This window comes from Podarcis raffonei, chromosome 12, assembly GCF_027172205.1.
Source record: "Podarcis raffonei isolate rPodRaf1 chromosome 12, rPodRaf1.pri, whole genome shotgun sequence".
Classification (NCBI taxonomy): Eukaryota; Metazoa; Chordata; class Lepidosauria; order Squamata; family Lacertidae; genus Podarcis; species Podarcis raffonei.
Genome location: NC_070613.1, coordinates 25079818 through 25101022, shown reverse-complemented (window position 1 = coordinate 25101022; position 21205 = coordinate 25079818). Strand labels below are relative to the sequence as shown.

The following is a 21205-nucleotide window of genomic DNA, read 5'->3' as shown; positions in this document are numbered from 1 at the left end:
TGCATCAGCTTTGAAAAACCACCATTACCTATAACATTCCCTTGTATGTAACCCAAAGGTGCCACCCAAACCCACTTGAGCAGATTGCTTAATCATTTGAATTGTCAAAATAACTCCAACTTGTTCATAATCAATAGCGTCTCTTTTTGAGTCTTTCTGAAAAGCTGCTCTCAGAAAACCAGTGATAACCAATTGTTTCCCCAGAACAGAAAGACCAGTGAGATAAAAGCACATATATATATTTTTGGGAACTAACCTATAGAAAGCTCACAGTATAAGAGTTGCCACTGATATGGTAGTACAGCTCTTTCCACATCTGTAAAAACATCTGCCCATACAATATGGGGGTGTACTTATATTAGTTCTGTTGACAGTCCTAGTTTAATCATCCAGATAGTGACTATATTCTGAAAGAATTGCCCCCAAAGCAATAATTTTCTGGACACAGCAAAGAGCAAAACTTACTCTGAGATAAACCACAAAGTCCTTGCAAGTGAGCCGCTTCTGCCTGTCTATTGTGAAGAGGAAGACATGCTGGGACTGATGGTAATCAAACAAGAGGGCACGCTTAACAGCTCCTTTCACTTTTAACACATCTAGCTGGAGTTCAGCTCTCAGAGCTAAAGAGAACGTAAGCAAACCAAACATCATAAAAACAGTCAATTGGATGCTCCACTTCGAATTCTGATCTGCTTTTACAGAAAGCTTATTATTTTTCTTTTATCAACATCCATATTTCTGACAGAAGTTCACCATTTGTTCAGTTGAACAATGACTGTTTCCCAAAAGGAAATGGTTCAAATACTTCTTATGTCATTACAGCACAAACTGACCATTTCAAAATATTGTACAAAAATGCAAGCAATATTCTTTCAAGTAAAACGTTTTAATCAAGTACGGTAATAGCACTCAGCATGATGAGGTAAATGCCAGGGACCAGGCAACGCCCTTTCCCAAGGAACTCTGGGAATTGTAGTTCTGAGAGGGAAACAGAGGTCTCCCAACAATTCTCACCACCCTTAACAAACTACAGTTCCCTGAGTTCTTTAGGGAAAGCCGTGACTGCTTAAAGTGGTATGATACTGCTTCGATTGTATAATGCAGATGGTGCCTACATTTGTAAAACCAGGGCTTTTCTTCAAGGGGAACTCACAGTAACTCAATTCCGTCACCTCTCTGGTGGGTGCCATTGCCATTGTAAGAGAACAAGGAAGGTGTTCATGGTGAGTTCTGGCACCTCTTTTTTAAAGAAAAATAACACTGTGTAAAACCCAATCCATCTGGTTTCTTTCAGGTTCAAGAACTGTGATTAGTACAAGGAGGCCGAATGCCTAGATGGGCATTCCCAGTGACTTCTAGAACCCAACTGGGCATGAAGTTAACAATCCCAGTGTGGGCTCTGGGACTTCCCTTTAATGAAAATAGCACCTTTGGAGGGTCAATGTTTGTCAGGACTGTGGCAAGGAGAGGCAGAGTGAAATTCCCCCTTCCCACCCAGATGGTGCTCAGGCTTCCCCATGGCTGCTATTTACATAGAACTCCTATGTAACTCAGTTGGCAGGGCCGTGGGTTCAAGCCCTGCATTGGGCAAAAGATTCCCACATTTGAGGGGGTTGGGCCAGATGACCCTTATGGTCCCTCCCAACTCTGTAGTTCTATTATTCTTTGACCAACAATTGAGGTTGTGTCCAGTTCGGCCCTAACAGAGCCCTAATGGAGTTTAAAAGGGTAGCTATAGAAGGCAAGTTTAACTATGGCAACAGAAAGTCAGTTAATCTTAAACCACAATCTTACAGATGTTAAAAAGTCTTACCTATTTTTTCTGAAATGCCTGGACCTTCAAAAGCCACACAGACGGTTACAGTAAAACTACAAAGGAAATGGGAAGAATAACATTAGAACGTAAGGAGAGTATACTGGACCCTGTCAGTGTCCCATCTAGTCCAGTGTCCTGTTCTCCCAGTGGCCAAACAGATACCATGGCAGGCCCCAAAGCAGGACCTGAGCTCAAGAGCGCCCTCTCTCCCTGCAGTTTCCAGCAAATGTTCAGAAGCATACTGCCTCTGACAGTGGATGTGGAGCACAGTCATCAGGGTTAATAGCCATTGGTAGCCCAATCCTCCATGAATTTCATGGAATCTCTCTTTTAAAGCTGTCCATAATGTACTTGTTGAAACTTTGCCTAGGAATATAGCTGTATCTATATATTATGACTTTTGGGTTTTGTTTCTCTCTTTTCAAAACTGCCATAAGAAAGTAACCTGCTCAAGATCCATGACGTGGCCACCATCTTGAATTAATAACTATTCCATCTCCACAAGGATCTTAGGAGGGAACTCTAATTCTATAAAAATAACTTGGGTTTTTTGAACCTTTACTGAATGATCATGCTCATGAAACCAAATGAGTTTAAATGGAAGCCTTGGAAAAATAGAGGCCTCAAGACTTCAAGCAAGCCCTCTTGGACATAAATGCTATTGAAGAAAGTGGAAGTTTGCCCTCTCGTGCATTTCCTATGAGGAAAGAGCATTAAACTCCTTCTCTTTTACCTCACTTACAGAAGACAATGGAAGTCTTGCATGTGTAGGCCTTAGATTATTTTATTTATTACATTTATTTATCACATGGAGTTCAAAGTGGCATAAGTAGTTCTCATTACAGTTTATTCTCTTAATAACCCTGTTAGGGAGGTTGGGCTGAAAGACAGAGACTGGTCAAAGGTCACCCACTGAGCTTTAAGCCTGTTTACATGTGCTTAAATGAACTGATCTTCAGTCTATAAAGCTGGCATGAACCAGCTAAGATAAATATGGGCCTATCTTCTAAGTCCAATCACACCAGGATCATAATTTAAACTAAATATTTGATATAACACATTTCTTCTGACATACCAAGTCAGACTTTCAAACCAAGCAATTCTTTTTTTAGATAGAACATCCCAAATCATAAATTGAGAAGCAGTTGAGCTGCAAGACATTCCTCTGCATTATGAAAAGATAAATTTTTAATCAGGCTATGCTAAAAGGCAAACAACCACAGATGGATGTTAAATCATTATAACCAACTCTATCCTGCTAGAAAAATACAATTTCCTGCTAATCAGTGTTGCTGGAAATCCATCATTTGTGACTTGCTCCTGATGACAGGTCAATCTATGTGTTCAGAGGTGAAACTTGAAAAACAAAACCCCTTGTGAAAATTAAACAGGATAGCACGGGAACGTTCTCTATACAAAACCTGAAAAATCTTCTTTGGTGATTCCAATTATTTTATTTTTTTGGAAATGTTATAATTTTATCATTTTACAAAAACTACAGATTAAGTAGAAGACAGCTTCTTGGGCAAGACCTACTGTTCTTGCATTAGTCATTTTTATTTTCAGTTCCAAGTTACTAAATACATATCAACGGACACTAGAAGTTCAAAACCAGCAACATCACCTCTGGAACAACCTCTAATCTTATTAGAATTCTGTATCAGCTTCCTCTGACAGTCTTGCTGAAAAAGGACCACATCTGGGTTTCATATAACGTGCTTGACCTTATTCCACTTCTTCCTCCAGGGCAAACAATTTGCCACATATCATTAAGCAGGGCTTTCCCATAAACTCCAACGGTTGTTATGAAGGGTTATTTCAGAGCCTTGAAGAACCCCCAAATTCTAACCCATTTCTCTTGGAATTGCCAAGAGATGAATAACCTAACATTGCTTAATTTATGGAGCAGTGCAGAGTAGGAAATAAGGGGAGAACGATGGACATGGCATGCATATTGTCTAATGACTAAACCTGATCACAAATAAAAACTTTCTTATAGGGTAACAATGCAGGACGTGTTGAAAAATGATTCACCCGTATAGGTAGAATTTCCCTACTAAGAATGCTGAAGAAATCACAAGAGACACAATTTCTGTCTCTCAAGCTGTTTTACAGTTTGCTTGTTTTCCTCTTCCCTCCTCATCCATTTTACCTTTGTGTTGGGCCCTTTAAATTGTAAGCCTGTGGGCAGGGAGCAACTGCCTTATTTTTATTCTTATGAAAGCTGCTCTGGGAAAGTTTTTGTTTTAATGAAGCACCTTTACCCTTTCACCTCTATCTAGAACTCAGCTGCCAAAATCAATTACGTCTCATACTGCTCAGATCATGCAACACTCCTCTTCAAATTCCTAGAATGGCTCTCCATTCCTTCTGCACTGAGAACAAAGTTTTTGTCTTTAGTTTTAGAACACTTCATATCCTTGGCCCACTCTGGTTACTAACAATAAACTATGGTGTTTTTCAAAAAATATATGCGAAAGTACAGGAAAACCTCAGGCTTGCATACTCCTGCCCCACTCTCCTGGGATAGCAATAAGGAGATTGGAAGCTTTTGCTTCCATTTTCAATCAACTGCAATTTTGGGTTATGTTCAAACCCGGATAAACTGTTGTTAGGCTTAACTATGGTTGATGGAAAACAAGACAACCTCAAATCTTGGTTTATGGGACCTGACACCAGGGGTTACCAATTCCCTGAGGAAGACTCAGAGAATAAAGTATGCTTCATCCGGAAGATATTGCCCTACCATTGTTCTTGGACTTAGAAGATGAGTGCTCCAACTTCCTGACCAGGCAGAAGTCAACAGATACAAAATCAGGCACCACTGCTCTAAAAACCAAAGGGATGTGTGGCCAACTATAGCTTTTCTGCTCAGGCAGCAATATGAGGGAAGGCACAAACCAGAAGGACCCATTGGGAACTGTCCATGGTTCTGCCCTCCCTGCCCTTAAGACTTCTCGGAGTCTGTCTGACACAGCCTGCTCAGAAGTCACTCGGCATGACCACATCTACATCTGAAGGCAGCCCTGTTTAGGGAAGCTTTTAATGTTTGATGGATTGCTGTATTTTAATATTTTGTTGGAAGCCGCCAAGAGTGGCTGGGGGAGCCCAGCAAGATGGGCGGGCTATAAATAATAAATTTATTATTATTATTATTATTATTATTATTATTATTATTATTATTATTATTTTCCCTGCAAGCTTCAGCCCCAATAAAAGAGGATTCTGGGTTGTTTCAATAAGCCACCAGTTTAGGATATGGTTAACTGGAAAGAGACACGAGAGCTTCCAAGATGGGAGGAGGGAATGCCTTAGCCTGAGACTCATGAACATAATGATGAACCGTAGTTTATTATTATGCTTCAATGCAGCCACAAACTGTACATTTCTTTCCTTGCAAATAACCATTGTTCCTCCCACTCTGCCACCCTTGGCTACCCCTCCGGCTTCATTTCCCCATGCTGCTCTTATGCTTGGAAGTCCCATCTAGGACTCCTATGTGGTATCACTTCTTGCACTCCTTTCAAGTCCCTCTTCTTCTGTGAAGTCCTTCACTAAGTTCCCATCCCCCAGCCTAAAAAAAGTCTCTAAGTATTTGATACCACCTTTGACCATATTCATCCCTTGCTGTTTTTGACTCTCCCATTCCTCCGCTATGGAAAGGAAAATGCTGAAACTAAGATGCTGTACTTTAAGAAGCTGGCAGAGAAGTCAAACTGACTGCAGTGAACCGGGAGGGTTTATGACCATGGAGATTAATTTATAACTCTGCACAAAAACACATGCACATCCAGACCTATTCATAAATGCCAGTTTTAGAACAATTAACGGATGGAAAAAAACTCTTCCATGCAAAGTTTGCATTGTTTTGGTGGCAAAGGGTCTAACACTTCACCCTGACAGTAAGGGGCTGATAAAAGATCTGTACAATGGACAACTGTAGATGGAGACAGATCTTATAAACTAGAAATTTCCTTCCCTTGGCCTGGGGTTACTCAAGGAGGTCAGACTAAAACAACTCTTATTTCCCTTCAACCCTGCCAGTGAATTTTCACACATAGGAACATTTGCAATACATATTTGTAAGACAATATGTTTTCTCATTTGTGATCTGCCCCCAGATATTTCTGTTTTACAGTGTAATGCTGCAAATGTTTACTTGAAGCTAAGCCCTACTATATTCATTAGACCTCGCTGCCTAATAAGTGTGTGTAGGTAGGATTGCCTCTTTACGTACTGTTACAATATGCCTTCATGCCTTCAGGATGTTCAGACTGCAAAAATGTTTACAATTGCTCAGATCAATAAATGATTAAATTCCACTATGCTTTGAGTTTCTAATTCAGGATTGGGGAAACTCAGGTCTGAGGGCTAAATGGAGCTCTCCAGGCTTCTCTATCCGGTCCTTAGGACTCTCCCCAAACCACAGCCCTCCTTGAATGTTCTTGCCTCTTGGTTGTCTGGATGGAGGACAGAGAGGGGTGTGTGTGTGTAGAAACTAGCCTACTGCGCACAGATGACATCTGCATTCATTGCTCCACCCACGTTTGTCCCTGGCCCTGCCCACCAGTGTCATGTGACTCCCCAGACGGTTGCCCAGCTGAAAATGCACTCCTTGGGTCTGAAAAAGGTTCCTTGCCCTTGTCCTAATTCAATGCCTACAATGATCCCAAGAGAGAAATTGGTTGTCCGCATATCATAAAGCAGGGATGGGGAAGAAACCCAAGTGAGTTCACGTTTAGAATTGAATTAATCAGATTTGCATTTTCCGAAGCAACATGAGAAGCAAAACACAGCCACCCATCAAATTTCACAGTTGTCCAATATTTGCAATGCAGCTCTCCAACCAATGTTTTCAAAAATGCGTATGTTAGGGGGATATGTGTATATTAAAATGAATATATTAGTGAAAATGCACTAGAGAGCTTGCTTGCATAAATGTGTACCTTAGTCAAAAGTGCAGCGAAAAAATTGTTTATTAGGATGAATTTGTACAAAAAATTGCCTTTTTAAAATAAAAAGTACACATTGCTGGAGAAACCTGGGGAACTGAATTTAAAATTGGAAAAATGAGAAACGGAGAGAACCGAAATTGACTGATCCTCCCATCTCTTATCATGATGCCTGTTTGGGTATACTGCCCACATGTAAAGATTACATACAAGCGCAGCAGGGGTGAATGTGCTAAGCTCTGACTCCCTATTAGAGGGTGAAGTCTGAAGCAGGGAGCCTCATCTATGCATGGAGGTTCCTTTGTGATTTAGAACCTTACAGAAGTGGGGTTCTAAATCACACAGGGAGTTTTTGGGAATAGGAGAAGCTCCTTGCTTCAGGCTTTGCTCTCCAACTCATGGTGACTGATGGGAATAGTCACATGGGGGTGGAGCTTAGCAAGTTCATATCTGCTCACATGTAGCCTTTACCTGTGAACAGGATGTCCAGACAGGATGCTCCTGAAAATGGATGCGAAACCATCCCAAAAAATCAGTGTCTATTTGGATCCAAATCAGAGCCAGTCCTCTCAAAATCTTTTGCACTTCGGACATCTGAGTACAAAAATGGACTGAGGAAAAAAAAAGTTCAACTTGTAAGAAATCCTTAAGGTGCAATCACCTTTGCTCAGCTGTAATTTACAAGGGTGGGGGAACCCAGCTTCTCCCCCCTGTTTATAACTTCGCATTTGAACACATTTTAAGGCATGCTTGGTTTTAACTACATATTGCGGAGTTTTTCTGTCTCTGTAGGAAAACAAAGCATACACATTTTAATAACAATTTCCCACATGGTTAAAACAATATTTGCCTTATACTGGGATAGTGTACAGTAATCCAAATCTTTAGACTCCCTGAGCTTTTTCTGGTTAAGATGACCTCCTTTCATTCATTTTATTTTGAAATGTCAATCAACGGGCATTTTGCACAAGTTGCACAGCTGGCTAAGAGATACAGAAATCTATCCCATGGGGCAGAGGAAATATTTGTCTGTTGGAGTTTCCCTAATAATTGTTTGCATATGTACAACACGAGGTTATAACAACTACAGAGAAAAATTACAGCATAGAAAACTAACAGCTGCTCTTCCATCATTTCGAAGACAGGATTAAAAAGTTTTATAGCCGGAGTAAAAACCTTTAGGGAAGCATATTTTATAACAAAATGGTCAGGACCATAACCATCTATCTGTTGTGGCACCTATATAACATATACTATTATATATATCTATGAGAACATACACGTTTAAGCAGTTCCTTTCCCATGGAGTCAAGTTTCTACAGAGGTAGCAGAAATCAGAATATTATTCTGGTGCCTCCAGACCTTCAGAACAAATGCAGGTGAATAAGAGTCCTGATATGGCAGAACGGACTGTGCCATGTCAGAATTTGGCGAGGAATAAAAATTTGAATGCTCTCCCACATAATAATTCTCTGCAACGGGAAAGAACAACAATAGCACACCAGGGAAAAGAATTCTAGCCCACATCACTTCCTCTACACCAGTTTTCCTCTTGCATGGACAATTTTTGTCCCCCCCCCAATAGCGGAGCAATTAAAATTTTTTATTCCCTCATGATGGTCTGAAGTAGAACATTCCATTTTTTATGACTGCACCAGTGCTTCATGCACACCTCATTCTGATACATGTATAGATTAGGCATAAGTATAGTGTTACGATGGATCCATTTATTGATCCTAGCCAAGATTTCAGAAGACTCCAAAAGGAGGGGGTCTACTGTACTTGTAGACTTCAGTGCCTTCTGGGGATAAAAGAGGCAGGTAGCTTTGAAAAAAAATAATCTATGTCTTTCTATGGACCCAGATACAATAAAACTGTCCAATATTTGTTGTTTGCTTGAAACTTCAAGTGCTGGTGTCCATTACCACTGATGGTTCCGACAGACCCACAAATGTCAGTACCCTGGAGAATCCAATTTACATAGTTTACACCAAAGCTTGCATTTACATTCCTGCAGGGCAGACTTCCACTAACTTTGGACTGCCTATAGGTTTTCAGGAATGTTACAACTCTTTGTATATAAGAAGCTGAAAGAGCACTTCCTGGTTATGGCATTCCATGTGGTCAGTATTACACTTAAAAGCCTCTGACTTTGTGCTTCAGTCCAAGCACACACAACATCTCACTGTCAGTGACAAAAGTCACCCAGCATCTGCAGGTCTGGCAGGAACACATAGAGTCATGGTGTCTTGGACAAATGTGTAAACCAGGGGTCAGCAAATTTACCGTGCCTCGGGCCAGTGTCTCCAGCGCCAATCGCATGGCGGGCTGGAGGGCAGGGGAGCACGTGCCCATATGCGTGTGCACACGCTATTTCCGGTGCACTTCCGGGTCGGAGGAGCACTGGAAATAGCTTGTGCGCATGTGCACGGGCCTCCTCCGACCCGGATGTGCACCAGAAATAATGCTTGCGCATGTGCAAATAACGCTTGCACATGCGCACAAGCTATTTCCGGTGCTCCTCCGACCCGGAAGTGGGCAGCCTCGCAGCGCAGCACCGGTAGGAGCAGGCGGCGGCAGCGGGGGTTGCCGCAGGCCGGATAAACAAGTCCTTTGGGCCTTATCCGTCCCATGGGCCTTAGTTTGGGGATCCATGGTGTAAACTATGCCGTGACTTCATAATCCAATTCAAGATTCTGTATCATGGACAGGTGTGATTTGCTCCCCCTAAATGTTTTATCTATTTAACAGCTGCCATTGGGTTTTATTTATTGCGCAGGAACTATGGAGTTTCAAGATCATAAGGTTAAGAGGACAGTCATAAGAACATAAGAAGAGCCTGCTGGATCAGGCCAATGGCCCATCTAGTCTAGCATCCTGTTCTCATGGTGGTCAACCAGATGCCCTTGGGAAGCCTGCAAGCAGAGCCTGAATGCAACAGCTCTCTTTCCTGCTGTAGTTTCCAGCAACTGGAATTCAGAAGCTTAATGCCTCCAGCAGTGGAGCTGGAACACAGCCACCATGGCTGGTAGCCATTGTTAGCCTCATCTTCCATGGACTTGTCTAATCCTCTTTTGAAGCCAGCCAAGTTGGCGACCGTCACTGCCTCCTGTTGGAAGCGAATTCCGTAGTTTAACTATGCAGCAATAGAAAGCAGCTTAAAATGGGAGGGGAAATTCCATGGCCCTGATTTCTTGGGCTGCCAGTGCACAGATGCCCACCTGCAAGCCATCCTCACCCACTTCAGCGGAGGAGCTCTGTGAGCACACAGAGATGCACCTCTTCAAAGATACGCATACAAAGGGGCTCTGTGCACAGACTGCTGTGGATGCAAGACTCTGGTGTGAAAGACTCGTCTGTTGTTATTGCCAACTTACCAAGCCACCAAAGTCACTGAGCCGGGAAGCTGGCAGGTTTTATTTTCAGGATTTACAATCACCGGTGTAAGCAAGAGCTGTGCATCGACTGTCACCACCGGCCTCGCTCTGCAGGGGAGAAAAGCAAAAGCTGAGCATGTAGAAAAGGAACAAGAGACAAAAGAAAAGAGGAAGAAGAATATTCAGTTACTGTGGATGTTAATTACACGTGGGACCACAGAAAGCGTGAGTCACACTTCCTGTATTAGTGCATATTGTAAACAATCAAACTCCTGCTGGGAGGTGCACGCAAAGTGCCCACATGAGGAGCACACACATTTTTCCACAGGGACAGTGTGCAAGCCCACGCTTTGGAGGTTAATGACTCATTCATGTTCCCTGTGTTTGTATATCTGATTAAGATCTAGCCTAATTCTGTTAATAGTGATTTGCTAAATGCATCTATGCACAAAGAGGTAAACCCGTGCATGCGGACAAGGCTAATATTATTAGAGCAATATATACACCACTTCCCAGCCAAAGCTTTAAAGTGTTGTCTTATACAGCTCTAACATGATGCAATATAAAACAATTGTAAATCCAGTAAAATAAGCAGCACAGACATCAAAGGTACGTTGAAAATTGCTTACACACAAAGCAAGTGCACAGGAATTCTCTAAATATTTTCCTGAGCAGGATGGTCTCACATTACCTTTTGAAGGGCTGGAGGGTCAGGAAAAGGGAAGCTTCTTCTTTGGGAAATATATTCCACAAAGAATGAATTTCCACTGTTAAGACCTGTTTCAACCTGATTTCACTGTTATAGCAGAGAGGACTTTTAACAGTGGCCTTGAATTTACATTTTAATGACAGCTTTATTCACAAAACAAGAGATGGCGTTAGTGTTGATCATACTCTGAATAGGCTCACTGAAATCAATGATCTTAAGTGAATTTCAGTGCACCAACTGTGGGTATAACTTAGTTGAATGTCACCCAATGTTTATCTTAAAGCCCAGCATGTGAGTCTACCATTGACATTTCACTTGTGAATTCATGGGCTTCCTGTATGTAATGAAGTGTCCTGAATGTGTGTATAAGAGTCTGTGCATGCAGGATTAGTATGCATCAGCCTTGTAAATAAGTCCACAAAAGTTAGTAGCCTGGGGGAAAAAAAATCAACAAGCAAGCAAGCAAGCAAGCAAGCAAGAAAGCAAGCAAGCAAGCAAGCAAGCAAGCAAGCAAGCAAGCAAGCAAGCATAAATGAAGCCTTAACCTAGTCAAATTTGGTAAAGGAGGGATGGAGAGCTGTATTTCTGTGCTGGGTACAAAGGAGAGGATTGTTTCCTCCATCAGCCTGCTTGATTTCTGTGCTGGACACAGAGGACCCATGTCTGCTAGCCAGCTCAGCGACCTGCATGAAATCTTCACCACCCATGGCTACAAGACCAGCGCTTAAATTCAAGTCTGATGCCCACTAGATGTGGTTAACACTACAACTTCCATCAGTCTGAGCCAGGTCTGCCAGTGGTCAAGGATGATGAAGGCGGGAACCCAACAACATCTGGAGGGGACCACACTGCCACCCCCTGGTTCAATCAACGCATGGAGGTCATGAGTGGGGCCTATCATTGCAACCACGCTTCCCTTCCACATCTTGATCATACCAAGTTTTAGAACATCCACAAAGGACTGTTGTTGTCTCTCAACATTGTAACATTCTCCAGCGAAAAAAGAAATATTCTGTTTCAGTTCTGCCACATTTTGCATTTGTGACTCATATGATTTTTGGGAAGGAGAAAGGGAACTTTTTTTCAAACTGTTCTATGATACAAAGTAGCTGATAGATCTTAAGCCAAGTGGTCTACAAGCCAAGAAGGAGAAGAAGTCATAATAGAAAAAACAGCTGGAAACAGTCCTGGCTACAAAAATAATTACTTAGAATCTCTCCAAGTAACTTGCTTGTAATTAAATGCATAGCTTTAATTCAACTCCCTAGGAAAAAACTAAATGGGGAAAGGTGAGAAGCCAGGATAGGCTTCCTTTCAAAATCCACAGACTGCAATAGCTGCATAAATAGAGTATGAGGAAATATAGCAGAATATAGCAGAGATAAACAATGTAGTGCCCCTAGATCTTTTTGAACTACAACTCCCATCAGTCCTAGCAAACATTATGAATGATCAGGGCTAATGGGAGTTTTAGTCCAACAACATCTAGAGAGCACCACATTGGATACTCCAGGAGTCTATAATTTCTTTAGAGGGAGTACCGTGTGGATCATCTCTCAGATCAGTATATAAGAAATTAACTGTGTAAACCAAATGCATTTAGAAAATAAAATGCCAACACTACCACCATTACTTCTACTGCTCCTACAATTAATTTCTTCAGACAAACTGTATTCAGATTGTAATGGCAATTTCCCCAGCTCAGTTTTATATTATTATACTATAATCATTCTAAAATATTTATATTACTTTTTCAAAATTGATTTTTCTTTTTAATTGGGCTAAATGCTAAAATGCAGCATTTTATGCAAAAAGGAACATAAAAATGGAAGGATCTACCAACTTTGGGCCTCTTAGTTTTGTCATTTTCCCCATCTTAAATTCAATTCTCCCTCTTTCTGCAGCAAATTGTGAATTTTTTTAATGAATCCTCATAAGAAATTCCCAACATTTTAATGCAAGTTCCTCCTAATAAACACATTTTTGCATACATGTTTGAATAATGTGCACATTTTGGAAAACACTTTCTCCAAATAGAAGTGAATGTTACAATATAATGCATGTCTGAATGTTATTTGGAGAACTTCAGTTGCAAAGTTCAGTGCAAATTTCAAATGATGGCTCTGTTTTGGTTCTCATGTTGTTTCAGAGAGAGTGTATTTGGCAGATTCACATTTAAATGTAAACCGAATCAGTTTTCTCCCCTATCCCTACCTGTGAGTGACAATGGCAGAATCTTTATGTATGCATAAAGTAGTACATACCTGTAAACAACTACCTTGCCCGCTCCAAATGCACCTACAATCAAATCTGGAAAACAATGGTGAAAAGGAAACACTTAAATACAGGCAAAAATGAGAAAACATTTTCACTAGCTTAAAACTATGTGCACTGGAAAATTAATAAACTAACACATAGGCAACACTCACAGGAAAAAATGTCAATTTCATTAATTGACGTTAAATTCAGCCACCCTCCTCTTTACCCTGATATGAGTGGGCTGAGGTCCTCTGGCAAGGCAAGCAGATCTCTGTTCTTCAGTGACAGAAACACCCAGGACAAGCCCTCGACCAAGCCTTTCCTCTATAACTAGGATGGGAATCCTCTGGGACTAAATAAGCCCAGCACAGATCCCAATTTGGCCCATGAGGCTGTTTCTCCCAAACTACACCCATGTTCCCTGATACCCAACGTTATACATGACATCAGGTGTAAGGCAGGAAAAGATGCGGCTCAAGGATGGGGATGCTTAAAGTGAGCTCCCAATTATACATTTGCAATTGGCTGTCAGTGGAAACCAGGGATGGGAAACCAGCTAGGAGGGGAAATAGAATGCATCCCTACGGAGGACGACACGATGGACTGGATCCTCATCTGCATTATACAGCTAAAGCAGAATAACACTGTTCCCCTCACAAAGCTACAATTGTGTATCAAGGCCCCGAATCCATCCCCTTTGTTGGAATAAATCACTTGACACCAGTATTTTAGGTTAATGGGCTAAAAAAGGTCACAACTTTATTGGTTACAAAATGTGAGTGGCATTGGCTTAGGCATTGGAACCAAACCGACTATATCTGACTCCTGCCCACCTGCAGGAAGTCTCAGAAGGGTTAACCACCAGTAGGGGGAGCCCCGTTGATGCAAATCAACTCAAGCTCCCCCAGGGTCACTGATAGGGGTCGTGCCATGGCCCCAGCCCCCACCCGGGCTTCAGACAGGATCACACACCCCAGATTCCTTTAACGGAATAACCTTGGAATAGGAGGGGTAGGTGATGGCCTCTCCCTCCCCTCCCCTCCAATCTAATACTCCAATGCCTAACCGCATTAGAAGGGGTCTTCTAAGAACCCTCAGCCCCCTTAGCAGACTACAGCTGCCAGGAGACTTTGTGGGCAGCCATGACTGTTTAAAGTGACAAAATACTGCTTTAAATGTATGGTGCTGGTGGGGCTCAGAATAGTTACTGGAGCACTTCACACAGCAACATTTTGTCATAATTATTTCCATTGCATTCTTGTTTTACACGGTCCAGTTCAGCTCCGTGGAAAATCAATTGGAAGTTTCCCTTTCGCATCTCTAGAGAAGGGATAGCTTTTAACATTCGGAACGCCAAAATCATTAATGCGATTGATAAACATTTTTGATTCTGCAAAAGAAAACAATCAAAATCAAGCGTTTGAGCCGTCTATGTTATCTGAAGTCTGGCAGCACGGCTACCCTAAAAATAGAGAACACTTTAGTCATCTCAATCATATTTCTTCCCAGAAAATGCCACAGATAGTGTTTGCTAGCTGAAAGCAAAGTGTTTCACACAATGCAGAATATTTGCAGAAAAGAGAGGAGAGACAATAATCTTAAACTAAGTGTTCTGAATCCTTGTCAAATGAAATCTGAAGAAAACTTCATGAACTGGAAGATTAAATTATATACTGTTCCATTTACTGGGGATTTGACTTTCTTTCTTTCTTTCTTTCTTTCTTTCTTTCCTTTTTTTTATACAAAAGGGAGAACAAATCTCTGCAGCTTTGATCTCTGGAAAGAATTGCCTATAAATCATTACTAGGATATAGCCGACACTCCACAGTGTTTTTGGACTTGATATTCCAACTCTGAATTCTATGCAAGCATTTCCACTTCCTAAAGGGAGTCATCATCTGCTCTCCATATAGGTAATGAATAATGCCCAGTGGTGCCTGGGGAATATGACCGAGTACTTAGGAAGTAATGAAATAACCATGGACAACTTTTTTTAAAAAAAAAAGTTTCCATCAAACAAAATCCCAAGGTCTCTCGATTGCAGGCAAAGGAGACTTTCAGTCGTCCTCTGTGACCCCAGTTTGTTGACATAGGGCCACAGCAGACAACAGAACTACAAGGACATAGTGTACCCCAGTGTGCACTGTATTTGAGTATATTATCGATCAGGGGCGGCCTGAAGAGTTTCAGCACCTAAGGCAAAAACCCCCACTGCCACCCCCACGATGGGGACACAAACTCTATAAGGAGACTACCCCACCAGGTGGGGGGGGGGATAGATCCTCCTGCCTAGCAGTAGGGCTTTGCATTGACTCTTCCCTTCAGGAGAAGCCAGTGGAAAACTTCATCACTGCTGGGTGGGCTGGGGGAGATCTCCCCTCCCTGCCAGGTAGCAGAATGCTTGGGTGGCAGAATGCCTCCCCTCTCATTGACTCAGCAAGAGGGGAGGTGTTCCACAGAGCTTTACCACCAGTCCCTCTCCATCCCTAGAGGGTGGGGAGACCAGTGGCAAAGCTGGGTGGTGGAACGGGGTGACACCCCTTGCAGGGTGTTGCCTGAGATATTTGCTTTTGTCCTGTGACACCTTAATGACTAACAACTTCATCACAGCACAAACATACATGGACTACGGCCCACCTTATCAAATGCAAGAGGTGTTTTTATGAGTTGCAGTCACACAAACACACACACACACACACACACACACAAGTGTGGAGTAAGGTGGGTGGGAATTGTGAACAGTGAGGTCCAGAGGAAATAGCATGAAGAAAAGCACAGAGGTGACAAATGTGTTATTAACACTGGATTAATAGTCCATCATGAAGTACCAACAGTCTAAAGTTGACAGGCCGCTGAGTTGACCAAAACTAGGCATTGACTCCAAATGTCAACCTCTCTTTGGTGCTATTACTGACCACCTCCTATTGTTCTATTATAGGTTGAACCTCCTCACCCAGATCTCCAGTGTGGCTAATGGTACCTCTACCTTGTCTGGATTAAGGTTCAGATTTTCAACTCCCATCCTCTACTGAACTGACTCTAGACACTCGCTTCTCATGCCTGCCACCTCTCTGAAGTTGGCCAGTTGTTGCTATGTCATGTTCATTATACTCTCCCCAAAATGGAAGCATATCGTAATTCTATAAATCAGAGGAATAAGGCATTTGCAATGAAGTGGTGACAAGCCAATTGCCAGTTCTTGGCTTCTGTCCATTCACTTTGCAACCACAGTCATGATATGGCTCTGTATCAAAGCTGTTCCCTACTTAATTTTCTTTTTCCATTCTTTCCCTTCCAACCCACCCTTGTCTTGAATATCTCCTCTGAATAGATTCCATAATAAGATATATTCTAACTTGGATGGAAACGTGGTAGGTGGAGAATTGTTGGCACGTAGCTTACAACTCTCCAAATACTTTAAATCCTGCAAAAAATCCCTGCTACTAAGAAGCTGGAGGGTCTCTTCCTCCTGTAGAACCTGATGTGTTGAGCATATGAAATAATCATACAACAGCATTTTAGGAAGAATAAGCAAGGCAGTTCATTTTTTAGGAGTTGGTTTCCCCTTTACCACGGCTGTTACTTTCCTCAAACATTGCTTCAGCTGTTCTCGCAGCCTATAAACAACAACCTACAATTAAACCCAAACTCAAACCAAACCTAGACTATGAGCAGGCTGAGATTCAGTGCCTGCTCCAAGATTATCTGCATTGAATGCATAAGGTAGCATATTTAATCCCCGGCACCTCCAGGTAGGGCTGGTGTCAGGGATTGGTCCAGATCTGAAGATTGGGGAATGCAGTCACAGCCAGATCAACAACTCTCAGAAGAGGAGGGGGAATAATCACCCCCCACCCCCAGTGTTTTCAGAAGCAGAGAGAGAGGCAGACATAGAAAATGCACAGCTTAGAAAGGAGTTATTCAGTTATGAGGTAAAGACAAGAGAACCAGAAGGGAGGGTACAGCTAGGAGAGACGTCAATTGAGAGTGTGGGGGACCCCCCCTCACCACAGACTCGGAGGTCCAAACGTATCAGAGAACAAAGGAGGCAGGGGGAGGAAGAAACTTCCCATGGGCACCATAGCTGTCAACGTTTCCCTTTTTTAACAGGAAATTCCCTTATTCCAAATAGGATTCTCGCAAGCAAAGGGAAAAGTTGACAGCTATGGTTGGCACGCTTCTTGCTGTGGAAGTCGGAAGGAGAGTTTAGAGTAGGCAACCGCCCTCCTTGCGGAGAGCTGTATATCTGTGCTTGCAACACGATGCCATAATAAAAGGACTATAAATATATCAACTGCTCGTTAATTCTTATCTGTGAAGTTACCGAAGGAGGGGGGAGGACTTTTCATGATGGACAGCTGGGAAAGACTGGAGAGCTGCTGTCAGTCAGTGCAGACAATGCTGAGCTAGATGGACTGTTTGCCTCACTCAGCATAAGGTAGCTTCTGATGTTTGTGTGTGTGAGTCTGTGACAGAGAACAAATTCCAGGATGATGATAATTCTATCCCACCTTTCCCTCAGGCAGGCCCCTCCTTCTCCACTTTACAATAACCCTATAAGGTAGGTTAGGCTGAGAAACGGTGACTGTCACCCAGTGAGCTTCATGGTTGAGAGGGGATTTGAACTCTGGTCTCCAAGGTCCTAGCTTGACACTCTAACTACTACTCCACATTGGCTCTCACAAGACATCTTCAGCTGGATGCCATAGCTTGGAAGTAGAGGGGCATGAAAGCACTGTGTAAATGGAGAATGGAGGAGTGGCAGGGCTGAGCCTCTCCCCAATACCTAGGACCTTGGCTAATGCCAAACCATTATCATCATCTGGAACCAGCCTGCTTAGATGAACAGCTGAGGTGGTGACTAGTCACGCTGCCCTGGTTTTTTCCCTTGCCTTGAACTACGTAGATCCTTCAACAGCCACCACAGGGCGTTTTTATCAGCAAGAAGGCTTTACAAGACAAATATTCACATACATTGCAGGCAAGGTGAGGTGGTACAACCTTGCCTTTTATTTCTGTCATTAAATGGTTTAACAATCTTTAAGGAAAGAGCATGATAAATATCCCAGTAAATAAATATAAGGAATTCTGGTCAGAAATGTTTGTGTGTTTCTCCAAAGAGTGAATATTGTATATACTATCTAAGCCAACAAAGCTGACGAGCCAGATTTTTATTTTTCAAAAGGTTCATTTGCTGCTTAAATTTGCATCAGCAATGTAACAGCTACAGACACATTCCATCTCTGAAAAGTAGGAAAAAGGTCTCACAAGCAATTGGTCTATATTCAGAAATTAGCTCAACATGTTTAACTAATGCTCTACAATAGCCAAAATGGATTCTGTTATGATTAATCATTTAGGTATTTATATTCTCTGTGCCATGTTTATTATTTTAGCAGTTCACCAAAAATCTGATACAGAGCCCAGTTAGGTTTTCTAAAAATATGGATATATTCTAATTCAGCCTTCAACAACCTGGTGTCCTCTAAATGCGCTGGATGACAACTTCCATGAGCCCAGCCAACCATTCTCTCATTGGAATACTTGACCTTGGACTTCGCCTCAAGATAATTTTCATTGCGGACTTTGATGTTAAATATTAAAGTGAAGGAAAACAAATTTCCCGCTAAGCCCAGTTATCTCTGTTAATTCTGACAAATATACCCACTTACGTTTTTCAGATTCAAACACGACCTCAAATATTAGGTTTCAGAATATTTTTAAGGCTGCTGTCTTCAGCTCATGTATTTTCATTTTTGCTGGCACAAACAGGTACATTTTGAGCCAACAGCATATTTTTAACTGGGACATATTGGCAGTTTTCTTTCCCCCCACCAGTGTATCTATTAGTGTAAAACTGTTAAGACTGGAAAGGGCATTAAGGTGCTTTGGCTAAATTTTAAAATGAGGTCTGTTGCCTGCTCATTCACTTATTTATTTAAAAGACTTTATACCACCCATTAGCAAAACTTCTGAATAGTTTACAAAACCAAAATAATATACAAATAACATATAACATCATTAAAGCAACAACAACACCCTGCTTCATTAGGCGATGGCAACAGACTAATAAGTCCATGAATAAAAAAATGTATTTCCCTGGTGAAAAAAAGATAACAATGTCAGCATCAATTGGGAGGTGCTACCACTAAGAAGGCTCTTTTCCTGGCCACCTTAGCTCAGACGGTGCATTTTGACTAAAGAATCTCAGGCAACTGACATACTTTAAAAGGATGAAATCTGCATCAATTTGGAAAAACGTAAACATTTTACTAAAAAGAGAGGAAGAAAATACGTGTTTAGGTGAAAGATACATGCCATAGCACGAACCCCCCTGAGACCTATGGGTGTAGGGAGGTATAATAATAATAATAATAATAATAATAATAATAATAATAATAAGAATAATAAGAATAAGAATAAGCAGCATTCATTTGTGCTTGAGAGCAAAAGGGGAACTGCCTCTTCAAAGATGGTATTGGTCACCCACAGTTTTTGCCAGTGGCACTGAGGGAGAGGTTATTTAATATCTAACTTTTTCTACGATCAAAGTTTCTCTTCACGTTAACCACTATTAGCCTTGGTGGGAAAATAACACAGCAGCAATGCTCATCGCCACATTTGTGCTTTCAGCACTTTATTGGGATGGAATATTTCAGCTGGAGAAATATTCTCCAGCTGAATAGGAGTATAGCATCTAGATCAAGGGAAGTAATAGTGCCACTGTATTCTGCTCTGGTCAGACCTCACCTGGAGTACTGTGTCCAGTTCTGGGCACCACAGTTCAAGAAGGACACTGACAAACTGGAACGTGTCCAGAGGAGGGCAACCAAAATGGTCAAAGGCCTGGGAACGATGCCTTATGAGGAACGGCTAAGGGAGCTGGGCATGTTTAGCCTGGAGAAGAGGAGGTTAAGGGGTGATATGATAGCCATGTTCAAATATATAAAAGGATGTCACATAGAGGAGGGAGAAAGGTTGTTTTCTGCTGCTCCAGAGAAGCGGACACGGAGCAATGGATCCAAACTACAAGAAAGAAGATTCCACCTAAGCATTAGGAAGAACTTCCTGACAGTAAGAGCTGTTCGACAGTGGAATTTGCTGCCAAGGAGTGTGGTGGAGTCTCCTTCTTTGGAGGTCTTTAAGCAGAGGCTTGACAATCATATGTCAGGAGTGCTCTGATGGTGTTTCCTGCTTGGCAGGGGGTTGGACTCGATGGCCCTTGTGGTCTCTTCCAACTCTATGATTCTATGATTCTATGATTCTATGAGAAATGTTGATGCTCCAATTCAATACCTCCCCCCTCCAGAGCAGCTTAAAAAGAAGAAGTCAGGATAGCCAAAGGGTGTCAGGAGATTGGATCATATTAGACTTATACTGTGCCAGCTGGACTGTTTGCCAGTTTGACTGTTCTAGGACTGGTTTACATGAAGAACCTACTTCACCCACACCACCTCATAGACCTGCACCAGAGGCCCTGTTTCTGTGCACACCTGTGAGGGCAATGAGAGCGGTGGCCGCATAGAGCAGGGCCTTCTCAGTGATGACCCCAGTTCTATGAAATTTGCTTCCTAGTAACATCAGGCAAGCTCCATCCCAATCCTTTTTCAAGCAGGACACCTGTTCTCTGCCTCTTTTATGAGTATTTCAGGCTGCTTCATTCTGGGCTGGGCTGTGTGGGCTGCTGCTTCCACGTGCTGCCTAATTTTGAGGCTTTTGGGGTGTTTCAGAGCTTAACGTTTTATATGGTTTTAGACTGCTGTTGTGTGTGCTGCTGCTTTGTGAGGAGAATTCACCGAAAAACCGGGAGAGAAATCTACCAAATAAAGGAACATCCAACCGATCTCCCGTGTGGTTTGGCCCAAGTCTTCTCTAGTTCTGTGGAACTTGTTTCCCAAGTAAGGGGTGATGAAGATTAAGCCTTTCTAGCGCTGAAAAACCCCAAAGGGGAATAAAAACACCACACATTTTGATCCTCATTTTCTCCCTGTTTTCAAAGGCGACGCAAATGAGAACACAAAGCTACAAGCCCAGCCAGCTGGATTAAGGCAAACAAAGGGAGGGAGGGGGGGAATAATCAGTGAAACAGTCA

At 42.2% G+C, this 21205-nt stretch overlaps 1 protein-coding gene across 3 annotated transcripts in view; it reads right to left on the bottom strand.

Annotated features, from left to right (window-relative positions):
• The window catches only part of ITGA8 (integrin subunit alpha 8), a 128803-nt gene that overhangs the window by 63185 nt on the left and 44413 nt on the right, over positions 1 to 21205 (bottom strand). For all 3 annotated transcript variants that reach the window (XM_053409513.1, XM_053409512.1, XM_053409514.1), the window contains exons 14-17: positions 13119 to 13164; positions 10146 to 10253; positions 1814 to 1869; positions 466 to 620 (exon numbers count right to left, since the gene is read on the bottom strand). In XM_053409513.1, coding sequence (XP_053265488.1) covers positions 466 to 620; positions 1814 to 1869; positions 10146 to 10253; positions 13119 to 13164 — 365 coding nt within the window. The remainder of the gene's footprint in view (positions 1 to 465; positions 621 to 1813; positions 1870 to 10145; positions 10254 to 13118; positions 13165 to 21205) is intronic.